At 39.8% G+C, this 13,551-nt stretch overlaps 1 protein-coding gene across 1 annotated transcript; it reads right to left on the bottom strand.

The window, feature by feature from the left end:
* Positions 1 to 9,957: 9,957 nt before the first annotated feature.
* Positions 9,958 to 10,930, bottom strand: LOC109940785 (uncharacterized). Its single transcript, XM_020541025.2, has one exon. The coding sequence runs from the start codon at positions 10,780 to 10,782 to the stop codon at positions 10,078 to 10,080; it is 705 nt and encodes a 234-aa protein (XP_020396614.1). The 5' UTR covers positions 10,783 to 10,930; the 3' UTR covers positions 9,958 to 10,077.
* Between the last annotated feature and the right edge of the window lie 2,621 nt (positions 10,931 to 13,551).

Here is a 13,551-nt window from a genome sequence, read left to right as displayed (position 1 = left end):
CCTTATTCGCGCTTAAGGGCATGTTTGACATGACTCCTGAGCACAACTCTAAAGAGAAGCTGGTCAGAGTCTGCCAAACACCCTAAATCTAGAGTTGCTACGTGTGAAAGCCGTCGAAAATAACTCATGACCATATGTTAGCCATTGAAAATAACTTATTTTTCACGCCATGTGTCAGCCGCCGATAAAATAACTCGTTTATTTTCGACGACCATATATCAGCAGTCGAAAATAACTTATTTTTTTATGGCGGACACATGGCAACCGAAAATAAGCAAGTTATTTTTAGCGGCAACTTGTGAGCTGTCAAAAATTAAGATGCATACCGAGAGTTAATCGATTTTTTGTAGTCCACTTAATGCACTACAAGAACAGAGTTCTCTCGGCAAACACTTTGATGAGTGTGACATTCGGCAAATAGAACTCGGTAAACTATACATCGGCAACGGCCACTTTGTCGAGTACTTTATATCGGGCACTCGTCAAAGTCTTTGCCAAGTGCCAGCTGAAACTCGACAAAGAAAAGTCGCTGTGACGACACCAAGTGACAGCGACGGAGACTTTGCCGAGTGTCTGCTGGACCGGCACTCGGCAAAGGATGCTCCAGTGGGCCCCACGCCGGCCTCCGTAGAAGTTTTAGGATTTCATGTGAGGTCTGCTAGGTTTGTACATATAGTGTGTGACAACTTTCACGAAACAATGTCAAATTTTTACCAAAACCTCTACATATGATAACATGACATTACGACAAGTTTCATGATTTTCTGTCTTTGTTGTGTTCTATATAAATTTAAAACAACTGGATCGTGAGTCCGTGGTCATATTTCGTAAGCATGGTGTTCTGAATTTCTTGTCTGTTCCTGAGATAGTACCTATTTATCTATAAAGACTTTGTCGAGTGTCGAAAAGCACTCGATAAAGAAAAACACTCGGTAAATTAAGAATCGAAAAAAATCAAAAACAGCAAAACATTTTTTAAAATTATAGGAACAACTCTCCAACCCTACCTATTTACCTTACCCATTACCCTATCATTTTTCATTATTATTTTGAATCAAACTTATATGTTTTATGAATGGTGAGATTCGAACTCGCAACCTCTCTCTCGCATACCCTCCTATACCACTACACTACACCAATTATGTCTATATTACGTTTTCATTCTCTATGTACTGTAACAAACCGAGAGTAATTTGATTATTTAAGGCACTAAATGAGTTCATTTGAAAATGTGACCAACTATAAAGTTGCATAACTTTTTGAGATCTACAAGTTTTATTTTGATAGTTTCTACATCCGAGTACAAAATTTGAATTTTAAATTTGAAAACTTCACACTAATTTTTCAATGATAAGATGATTTCAAATCAAAAGGTTGTCAATTACAAGTTTCATTGCATTTCAAGACCTACAACTTTTATTTTGGTGGTTTTTCCATCCGAGGTAGTTTGAAAAATTCAAAATTCAAACATAGTTTTGCATGACAAGATGATTTCAAATCAAAACATTGTCAACTACAAAGTTGCATAACTCTTCAATACCTACAACTTTCATGTTGGTGGTTTTTTCTTTCGAGGTCGTTTCCAAAATTCAAATTTTATTTTTTTAAAAAAATTCAGACGTAGATTTCGTTGATAATATGACTTCAAATGAAAAGGTTGTCAACTACAAACTTCTATAACTTCTTAAGATCTACAAACTTTATTTGGTTGTTTGGTCATTTGTTCATCTCACATGATGATTCTAATAATATGCACAAATTCTATACATCTCTCTCGTTTCATAAACTACGAGAGAGAGATAGGTTTTATGAACAAATTTATTTTTATTTTGTCATATGAAGAAATGTTCAATATATAAATTGTACATCATAATGAGTTATACAAATTTGTAGTTGAAAACTTTTTCATTTGAATTAATTTACTGCTTTAAGATGTGATTTTTAAATTGTCTTTGCCTAGTGTTGGAAAAAACGCTCGACAAAGAGCTCTTTGCCTAGTGTTGGAAAACAAAACAATCGTCAAAGAAACTCTTTGCCGAATGTCAAAAATAAAACACTCAGCAAAGAGCTTCTTCGCTGAGTGTTTTCTTTTACCGAGGGTTGCCGAGTGCCTGAAAAAAACACTCGGCAAAGAGCTTCTTTGCCGAGTGCCCGAAAAAAAGCACTCACCAAAATATTTAGCACTCGGCAAGGAGCCAAATTCCGGTAGTGTACCAAGAGCTTGACAGTCGCCAAATTTTCCTTTCCCGAGCGTCTTTGTATGCTGAGTTTTGCACTCGACAAAGTCGGTCTTTGATGATTGATGTTGTTTGCCGAGAGTAGCAATCAACATAGTATTCTTTGTCAATTGTCGAGATTTTACATTCGGCAAAGATCTAAATACTCGGCAAAGAACATATTTTCGATAGTAATGACAGGCTTCGTCATTGATGCAATTCTTCTCCGACCAGCTTATTCGTGATGAGACCAAGAAACATGACACCTGACTAGGATACCGCTTTTGTTCATGTGTGATCATGCCAACGTCCTAGTCAACTAGATATCTGGGTCAACAGCATGGCCGCGCGCTTGCATTCTGTGTGCTGGTTATGTAAAAGCGCTATGGACTATTTTATAGCGTGTTTGGTTTAAAGAACGAGCCAGTTTATCATTTTTTATAATGGAAACAAAAGTTATGGCATTTTCATTATAAATGCGTACAACTATTACATGTCAATTTTTTAATCCTTCAACAATTATTTGTATAATGAAAAAACTCGATGAAACAAAATAGCATGGCTATGGATAACACTAGCCACCCTAAAGCCTTATATTTGATCGTCATCCGTGATTCGCAAAGACTTCTATCGCCACCACCTCTAAAGCTTGGCACACATCGAGGATTTGTTGATGTGTTTCTTCCTTCTACAAAAGTCTTCAGAACCTGAACTAGTGACTATCTCAGAAAATAACATGCACAATCGCGTATTGGTTTATGATTAAAAATCGCATAGTTTTGACTAAGCCAAATAGACCAAAATAATGTTGATATTCGAGTGGGTAATAATTTTTTGTATATCAGTCCACTATTACTTTCCCATAACCCTATAATATGGTTAATGCTAACGGGTGTGTCTATTTTTAAAGCAAATTAAATTATTCTCCATATATTTTTGACAATATAGCAATAAAAAGAGGTGGTGTATACTCTCCTTTTGGTTACAAAAGCTACAAGTCAAGCTACTTTTTCATCCCTGTCTGGCTAAATTATCTTTAGTGAGAATCGCTACCTGGCCTAAATTTCATAAAAAACTTTTATTTTTAAGGGGAGCTTAAGTTTCCAAAGCATCTTATTTCGATTGTTATTGGGGTCATGCATCGAAATATGGTACATAGATTGGACAGAGAAAATTTCATTCTTATGACCATCCCAAATTTGTCCCTAGTCAGATTCAAAATAATCATAGTTAGCAAGTATAGCATGTTGTGCCATTCCACTAATTCAAATTAACCGTAATTAGCAGATAGTCCATCATCTTCTCATTCCTTATTTTCTTGTCTAGTTTGTGAAATTGAATGAGTTCATCCATCACCATTTCATTCCTCATAGTATAATAATTAGTAATAATATGAGGAATGAGTCTATTCCACCAAATTTGTGGAATAAACACATGATGCATAACTTCATCTAAAATGGATTGATTGTTCAAACCAAACACTTCCTTAGTGTTTCGGATGGAACGGGGCACTCTCGACTACCGGTGAAAACTTTTGGTAGTGATGTATTCTGGTCTTGCATGTAATATATGGATCTCTATGGACCATAAGAACATACAATCCATAAGATATATGGTATTGTGTGTGATATATGGATCTCTATGGTGAAAACTTTCGCAGGTTGTTTGATTTGCGTCATGAATTGAAGCTATGAGGAATCATCTGATCCAACATCTGAGCTTAACTATGGCATTTGGTTTATTGTGTTGCAAGTCCGAATCGTCCGTTGCAAAGTCACTCATTGTAGTACCCTAGCTAACCAACGAAAAGACGATTCCCCAGGACGAGTTAGTTCCTTGAAACGTCGGAGGAGCTAATCCTTCGCCGTACTAGATAAGTCCATGACAAACGGATCTAAACCTGAAACCAAACACGCTATCAGTGTTTCTAGCTAGTATAGACAATGCCAAATCCTTGGAGTTAGAGGTCCACCAGCCTCCACCGTGCCAATCATGAGTTCGCTCAGCTCGCAGTGCCTTCATTCGACTTTAGTGGCTGGAGTCGGCTCGTTAAACAACCGAGTCAGAGAATCAGCTCGCACTACCGGAATCACGTTCTTTGCCGAGTGTCTAAAGGTCATTTTACACTCGGCAAAGTCTTTGCCGAGTGTTACACTCGACAAATAATACTCGACAAACATTTTATCGGTAAAGGGTTCTTTGTCGAGTACTTTTTCCTTAGACTCGACAAAGACTTTGCCGAGTGTCGAAAATCACTCGGCAAAGAAAAACACTCGGCAAATTAAAAAACCCGAAAAAATAGCAAAAACGTTTTTAAAATTATGGGAAAAACTCCCCCACCACTACCCATTACCATACCCATCACCCTATCATTTTTCACTATTATTTTGAATCAAATTTACTTGTTTTGTGAATAGTGAGATTCAAACTCGCAACAACCTCTCTCGCGCATACCCTCCTCTACCACTATACTACTACATCAATTATGTCTATATTACGTTTTCATTCCTCATGTAATATAACAAACTAAGAGTAATTTGATTATTTGAGACACTAAATAAATTCATTTGAAAATGTGACCAACTATAAAGTTGCATAACTTTTCAGGATCTACAAGTTATATTTTGATAGTTTCTACATCCGAGGCCTTTAACAAAATTTGAATTTCAAATTTGAAAACTTGACATGATTTTTTCAATGATAAGATGATTCCAAATCAAAAAATTGTCAATTACAAAGTTTCATTACATTTCAAAACCTACAACTTTTATTTTGATGGTTTTTCTATCCGAGATAGTTTGAAAAATTCAAAATTTAAAATTTAAACATAGTTTTGCATAATAAGATGATTTCAAAGCAAAACATTGTCAACTACAAATTTTCATAACTTTTCAATACCTACAACTTTCATGATGGTGGTTTTCAAAATTCAAATTTTAAATTTTTTAAATTCAGACGTAGGTTTAATTGACAAGATGACTTCAAATGAAAAGGTTGCCAAAAATTCTATAACTTCTCAAGATCTACAAAGTTTATTTTGGTTGTTTGGTCATTTGTTTATCTCACATGATGATTCTAACAATATGCACAAATCTAATACATCTCTCTCGTAGTTTCATAAACTACGAGAGAGATATAGGTTTTATGAACAAATTTACTTTTATTTTGTCATATGAAGAAGTGTTCAAAATATAAATTGTATATTATGATGAGATATACAAATTTGTAGTTAAAAAAATTTTCATTTGAATTGATTTACTGCTTTTAAATGTGATTTTTTTAATTATCTTTCCTAGTGTTGAAAAAAAACACTCGGTAAAGACGTCTTTGCCGAGTGTCAAAAATAAAACACTCGACAAAGAGCTTCTTTGCCGAGTGTTTTCTTTTACCGAGGGTTTTTTGTTTGGCACTCGGCAAAGAACTTCTTTGTCGAGTGCCCGAAAAAAACACTCGGCAAAACATTTGGCATTCAGTAAAGAGCCGAATTTCGGTAGTGTCGGCTCGATTTGTTCGCTCAAGCTGGCTCGTTTAGCTCGCGAGACACAACAGAAAAAATAATATACATGTATATATACAACAATATAATCAATTGCTAGTTAATTTCATACTGATTTAACACTATAAAACACTAATAATACTCATAATTTCATATATCATATCAATTAAACCCCGAATTAATATAGTTCATCTAATACAAGTTAGGCTTTATTTTACAGATAAATACTAGCTCATCTGAGCTAACCAGCTAGCTCGTGCTCGTGTCAAGTTGACTCGTTAACGAATAAACTGAGAAGCTAGATCAACTCGTGGTAAAATTGAGCTATCGAGCAAGTTCAACTATTTTGTTCGGCTCTAGCAGTGCGCCAGTGCCGGTGATTTTTGTCGTGTGTTCTCCCGCGAGCGGCGCTTCTCTGTGCAATGCACGAGCACGATCGCTTTGCCGCTCGTCAACACAGAAAGGCGCAGCAGCGATCGCGCGATTTCGTCTTTCCCGCCGTTGTTTCGTGCGCTACTACCCTGCTGTGGAGCGAAAGCTGTCCACGTTCCCACCGTGCGCGAGCTGTGGCAACTAACCACACGTACGACACGGTGTGGCGTGGCTTTCAAAGCTGTTTATTTTTTGTTCGTGTGATTCGCCATCAGTGATGGGCCCCCGACAAGTAAACATCAATAAGATCCCCTGCTGATTGGTGAACTCCATTATTGTACTAAAAGACAAGGCAAGAGCGCTAAAGTACAACGCAGCCGGCGCCAAGCCGTTACGGATCAATTGTGAAACACGAGTCTAATCCCTGCCAGGGAGATTGCGGCTATACTAGAACCAAGATTTTAGGAAACAAGATGGCGCCGGATTAAAACAATTAAACGGGCTGAAAGAGTGGGTGTTTTCTTAATTACCTAGCGATTTTTAGAGGTCATTGTTTCAGTTATAGAGATTAAAGGCACTCTTTTTCTAGAATAATCTAAGAGTAACTTAAGCAGGGACTCTATTCCAGGCTCCAGCCCCTACCCATCGCTAAGGATCGAAGAAAAGCTTACTGGCAGCGACTATACTCAAACCTTTAAAAGTCGGAGGCCCTCGAATCTCTCCCTTGAGCCCTAGTCTACTTTCCCCACTCTCCCGTGTCTCTACTCGTACCAGCAGCATCACCAGCATCGAGCCCTCCAACACGGTCACCTGTGTATGTGCTCGGCACCGTAACACAACCTTCTCTCTGGCACAGAGCACCCGACTCGACCTCTCTCATTCCCTTCCACGACGTTGGTCCTCTTTCCTTCCACATGTTGGTCCTCTCTCATTCCTCTCCCTGACGGCAATACCATCTCTCCATCAGTTTCCTAATGGCATGCATGGCGACTCATGCGGTTCTCTCTTCCCCATCAACAGTCATCTCTCCTCTCGTGTCCTCTCCTTCCCGTACTAGGGTGCCTCCTATACCCCTCCCTTCCTCGACGACAGTTGCTAATGCGAACATGTAGATGGGTAATAAGAAGAAAATTAAATAAAATGAAACTAGAGGGTGTGTTTGATTTCTAGGGACTAATTTCTTGTCACTCTATTTTATTTCATTTTAGTCCCTAAATTGCTAAATATAGAAACTAAAATAGAGTTTTAGTTTCCGTATTTTGCAATTTAAAGACTAAAATGAAATAAAATAGAGAGACTAAAAATTAGTCCCTAAAAACCAAACAACCCCTAACAAGTGCATCCTAAAGCAACGAGGGTTGTACTAGACTAGATGTAAATTAGGCCAGTCCTCAAATCAAAATTAGGTTACTACTACAGTTGCTCTAACATGCATGTCAGTTCGACAATCTATGAAAATAGACAAAAAGAATTTTGGGCTACGTTGGACCCAACAACACAACCATTGAGTTAGAATTTCTTATATAGGGCTATCAGACCCTATGACGAGTGGTAACATCAGACCAATGAGTTGGGTCTAACGACCTCTATTAAGTGAAACTAGTTTTGACACAATTAGTGCAGTTACTGTTGTGTCTCATCGGACGATACGAATTGGTTTTATGGTTGAGTGTTGTATGGTCATAAATTTTACACAGTAACAACTAGTTGGCTAATTGGATACTATACACCACCAGCTGGCCCATACAGTGCTCTTGCTCAATTTAATAGTTGAAGCAAGCCACTTAGAGTGTGAGAAATAGCCATTGCCTACTGAGAGACTTGAGAGTTAAAATCCGCTTGATTGACGACCTCATTAACATAAGAGAGTAATTAGTGTGCACTCATTTATCTCATTGAGCTTAGTAGAATCAACTGAGAGTTTGTCCTTATTACTCTTGGTGATCAACATCAACTAGATGGTTCGATGATGATTGGGAGCGTGATGATCACTCGAAGAGCTTATGGGTGATCCGTCTCGGGACTTGTACACAGTTGTGAGCCATTCACCGTATCGGAACGACAATTAACTAGCTCATAAAGAGCACTTGGTCCTTGCGCAGACTGAAGTGGAGCGACGCAGGTGCTTAAACATGGTGGTACTGACTTTCAGAAACCTCGGTGCAATTTACTCCAGGCATTTATATACTTAGAATTTTAATGCTATTACAGGGTTGGAAATTAGGGTGTTAAACTCTTTCTCACACATTAGTCACTCGAGTGATGTTGGGCTTGCAATTACGATTTAATTTTTGCAAGAAAAATTTAGAGAATCCTAATACACCCCCACCACCACTTAGGGCATCATGATCCTTTAGCACCTTGTCCCATGGTTTGTTTTTGGTAGTCTGGTGATAGCCCAGTCTAATCTTTGTATCCAACATGTTTGGGAAAGTTTTTAGAACTTAGGTCTTCTTGTGCTTGGTAGCTTAGCACCCTTCTCACTCCTTTCTGTTGCTAAATGGCCTTTTGACATGAAGTACAATTGTGTATAAATATTGATGATTGTTTGATGTAACTTGTCTTGCTAAGTTAGAATCATGCAAGTAGAAATAGATCTTTGAAAACCTTGTGCTCACTTGTTCTCAGCCTAATTAGATTGCTCTATTACCTTTGGAACTTCAACTATTTGTGTTAACAATCATATCATATATATCACTTACCCTCACTCTAGTGGCAACGATTGCTAGCAAGCAGTCCTTCTGTGCAAGCGTGCAAGCAAACCATCTGATCCATTAGATTACGATCCAACCACAGATACAACTATGATTTGTTAGGTATTTTTTATAAAGATTATTGAGCTGGTGGTGGAAGGGTTTAAGTGTTAAATGTGACCTACGGTTGGATCACGATCTAATAGATCAGATGGTTTGCTTGCACGCTTGCACAGAAAGTCTGCTTGCATAGCAGTCGTTGCCCACTCTAGTTTAGTCAGTATATTAGTTAGTGGATCTATCAAGAGTAACCATGATATTGGATATTGTTGAACCATTGCTTACTTGAGGATAAATATGATACCTTGGAATGCTCCTTGGTGAAATGCTACAAAAGTAATATATGCGCTTGAAGAATGTTCTACTTGAGCATAAAAATAATACCAAGAATTTCTAGCATCGTTACTAGGAAATCAATTAGCAAAAGATTCTGATATTAACTTTGATGTCTAGTAATCAAATCTGAGTAGACTTTGTGGAATTACCCATGTATTGTTGAGTGTGGAATAAATAGGACATCAAGTACTTTACCCTTTTGGTGTTTTCCACGAAAAACAAGAGAAACCCCCATAAAAGGATCTTTCTACATGTATACGGGATAGGAGGCTACTATCGGCAAACGTTGGTTCATGTGCTGGCCCTCTTCCTATTTATGTGTACATGGTATGAAAGGGAGCTACAACCAGTGAGTTATGTTAGTTGTGTCTGGTTCAGTCCCTTGACCGAACCGGTTGAGATCAACTAAAGACAGAAATATTTCACTACATGTGTACGAGATAGGAGGCTATTGGCAAACGTTGGTTCATGTGTTGGCCATGAAAGGGTCTGCAACCAGTGAGTTACGGTAGTTGCATCTAGTTTAGTAACTTAACCGAACCGGTTGGGATCAACCCAACACAGAAATATTTCTCTACATGTGTACGGGATAAAGAGCTAGGTTATCAACAAATATTTTCATGTGTCAGTCCTCTTTTTATTTATATGTATGCGGTATGAAAGGGAGCTGTAACCAGTGAGTTACGGTAGTTGTGTCTGGTTCGGTCCCTTTTCATCGAACCGGTTGAGATCAACCCAACACAGAAATATTAGCTAGCGCAAATTAAAATGGAAAACAAACAGCTGGTCATCATATCGTCTATAGTTTGTTAAATTCAGGCATAAAAATATGCCGCGCCAGTAGTGATGCATTTGCCACCCTTTCTATCATTGCTCAGCACCAGTTTTGGTCTTAACAGAAGGATCAGTACAAGCTAAGGTCCATCCGGCTGCGACATCTCCGAATGAACATATCACAAGCCTCGTCAATCTCATCGTCTATATTGAACTTGAGACCTTCAGCCTCCCGGTTGCTCCTGATGACCTCGATGACGGAGGGCTCATGGAGCGCACCAAGAACGTCATCGAGATCATCAGCACCGTCTTCCTGGTGGACGTCTTCTTCTTCTTCCTCATTACTGCAACGATAATTGCCATCGTCGAAGAGGGAACTGCTCGTCCAATAATGATCACCACGGTAGACATGGTCGTCATCCTCGTCGAACACCGCGATCTCAAAGAGACTGAGATGGGCCTTATTATTACTACCACCGCGTTCACCACCACCACCAGTAGTGGCCGGCGGCCCTTCGCTTGGCGTCGCCATTGCCTTATTGCTCAGCGCGAGAGCCCTGCTGTGACGGCGGTCCGCCGCCATTTTCTCCTGGCTGGACGACGACGACACGAGCGTGTGGACCTTGCGAGACACGGCAGCGACGATCGCCATCCTGCGGCGCAGCGAGGCCAGGATGATGAGCTTCGTCCTTAGGGCGTCGGTCTTGCTCTTGATCGACGTCACGGCCTTCTTGAGCAGATCGGGGGCGCTCTTGTTGCTGATCTTCATCTTCGACGTGGAGAGGTTGTGGAGCTGCCTGTCGACCAGATTTGCTAGGGAGCTGCTGTGCCTCATGGTTGATGACACACAGTCGTTAAGAGCGAGTAGCTTATTAGGTCAGTGATGAGCTCGCTCGATCTAGAGATCGATGAGATGGCTAGCTAGCTAGCTGGTAGGTATATATATTGGTTTGCTTGAGAGGCATGGGGCCTTGCCTTGATGCCGCACGAGGGTACTTATAGGCATCAACAACCACCACGAGCACTATACATGCAGTTCAAGTTGCAGTTTTCGCTCGTGTCAAGGTCAGGCTTTTGGCAGCTTTACTTTAGACAAGATGAAAGGGCCTTTGTTTGCTTGGTTAGCTAGCTAGCTAGAAAAAAGGCATGAAATAAAGGCACAGTTGAAGAAACTAAATCACTCGGCATGTGGAGCAAGCACTAGGAAATTAACAACTGAACCTTTTTGTTGAGAATGGAAGGAAAGTGTATGTAGTTAACTCGCAGCAACAAAAACTGAAGCAAGGGGTGCCGCGGCCGTCAAAGGAGGGATGATGATATATGCAGGCGGTGAAAGAGTTCTGGTTAGGTATATGTGTGGAAAAGAACGCGTGCATATGTTTCGAGCCAAGGTTGGTTGATCTAGTATATAAAATATCTTCTCAGTGGGACATGTATCATTAGCACATACAGCAGCTATAGTCTTGGATCGCATGGCTGCTAGCTAGCTAGTCCCACAATCAACCAAAGAGATCTATCTCTTTTTCGTAGCCAAGTTGGACAAAGTTGCCGGGCGGGGGACGCTTTCTTGGCCCCTTCTCCTTCTCCGAGCCATCCATGGCGCGTGGGGCACAGGCTGAGAACGAACTGAGAGACCAGAGAGCGAGCCAGATCGTGCGTTCCCACGCCTGGCAATCTAGCTAGCTTTTGCACGCACCACGCGGTGGCGGTGCTTGTGCTTCCGGTGTGTGTTGTATGGGCGCTTCTCTGTGTCGTTGTCGCTTTAATTTTGCCCTGATTTCTTCGTCTTTTACTTCTCTCCATAGCGTGGAGATACGCTGGTCAGTGTCACTCGCTGCATGTTTTGCCGCCACCGTACCCGTGCCGTTGCTTCCACTAGTACAATTTGGCTCTATACAAGCGGTAGGATTTTTACATCACAGGCGGTTCGGTTAGAAAACCGCCTGTGATGTCCCAGACGGTTTAGTACGCCTGTGATGTAATAGTATCACAAGCGGTTTTTGTTTAGGACCGCCTGTGATGCTCTATCCTTTTCACAAGCGGACACTAAGACAAAACCGCCTGTGATTGTAAAATTATAAAAATACAATTTAAATATGAAAATAATTTTAATTTTTAACAGAAATATGCAAATACAATTTAAATGAATTAATATTTAATTTTTAACAATAATATGCAAATACAATTTAAATGAATTATAATAGCACACATAGATAACTAGAGAGATTTTAAATTAATTGGCAACCACACAATTCATAGTCGATCATACATGATAACAAATACAATTTGATTCATACAATTTTTCATGAACTACCATTTTTCCGCATGTATGGCTTTAAGTTCTTATCAATTTTCTTTTCCACACGCTTGATTCTCTCTGGACCGTTAAAGACGAACATCTCTTCATACTTATTGTATTCCTCATCTTGGTCTCCCACATTCTCAACTCCAACAATTTTTTGCTTTCCAGAAATAACTACATGCATCTTCTCATCTGCTGGATCGAGTACATAGAACACTTGTGCAACACATTCGGCGAGAACCCACGGGTCATCTTTATATCCTACTTTCTTTAAGTCTACCAGTGTGAGTCCGTAGTTATCCACTATCACCCCCACGGGATGTTGTACCCATTGGCACTTAAACAAGGGTATTTTCATGCTTGGGCCATAATCAAGTTCCCATATTTCCTCTATGAATCCAAAATATGTGGTCTTCTGTCCATGTAGGTCAAAAGCATCGATACGAACACCGCTATTTTGTGCAACACTTTTCATGTCTTTTGATTTAGTGTAGAATGTGTACCCATTGATGTCATATGCTTGCCATGATGTCACAAAACACGATGGCCCAGAAGCCAAATTCTTCATTGTTTTCTCATCCGAAGAGTCTCCGAATGGGATGTTTTTGTCCATTAACCATTCGCTGAAACGATGTTTGTGCTCCCTCATGATCCAGTCCTCTGTGCGGTTCTGATTTTCTTTACGAAGCTCATTCAGGTGTTCCTCTATGTAAGGCTCGGCTATCGTGAGATGTTGTAGTACACTACCATGAGCACAATGTACTAGCTTGTAATCCTCAACGCGAAAAGTTTTCTTGCCCATTCTCCCTCTCCCACATAGTTTACCCTCATGTTTAGGTACAGGCACACCTATCATTGTTCCGTCACTGATGTAATCTATACAGCTCTCAATCACTTCTTCTGTAGTGTATCCCTCCATGATTGAACCCTCTGGGTGAGCGCGATTTCGCACATAACCTTTTAATACTCCCAGGTATCGCTCCAACTGAAACATATGATGTAAATATAGTGGCCCTAATATTTTTATCTGATCCACGAGATGTATGATTAGGTGTACTTGCATATCAAAAAATGATGGAGGAAAACACATTTCAAGCTTGCACATAGTCTCGATGATGTATGCCTTTAGATAGTCCAAGTCTTCTAAAGCTATTACTTTTTGTAAAACCGCATTGAAAAAGTAACACAAGCGTGTGATGACAACTTTGACATGCTCTGTTTTGAGGGCTCTTACCGCAATTGGGAGGAACACCGTCATCATCACATGACAGTCATGAGAGTTGTAGCCAAATAAAGACAAGT

Source organism: Zea mays, chromosome 7 (assembly GCF_902167145.1).
Source record: "Zea mays cultivar B73 chromosome 7, Zm-B73-REFERENCE-NAM-5.0, whole genome shotgun sequence".
Taxonomy (NCBI): Eukaryota; Viridiplantae; Streptophyta; class Magnoliopsida; order Poales; family Poaceae; genus Zea; species Zea mays.
Note: the sequence above shows the minus strand (reverse complement) of the source record. Positions and strands in the feature narration are given on the sequence as shown.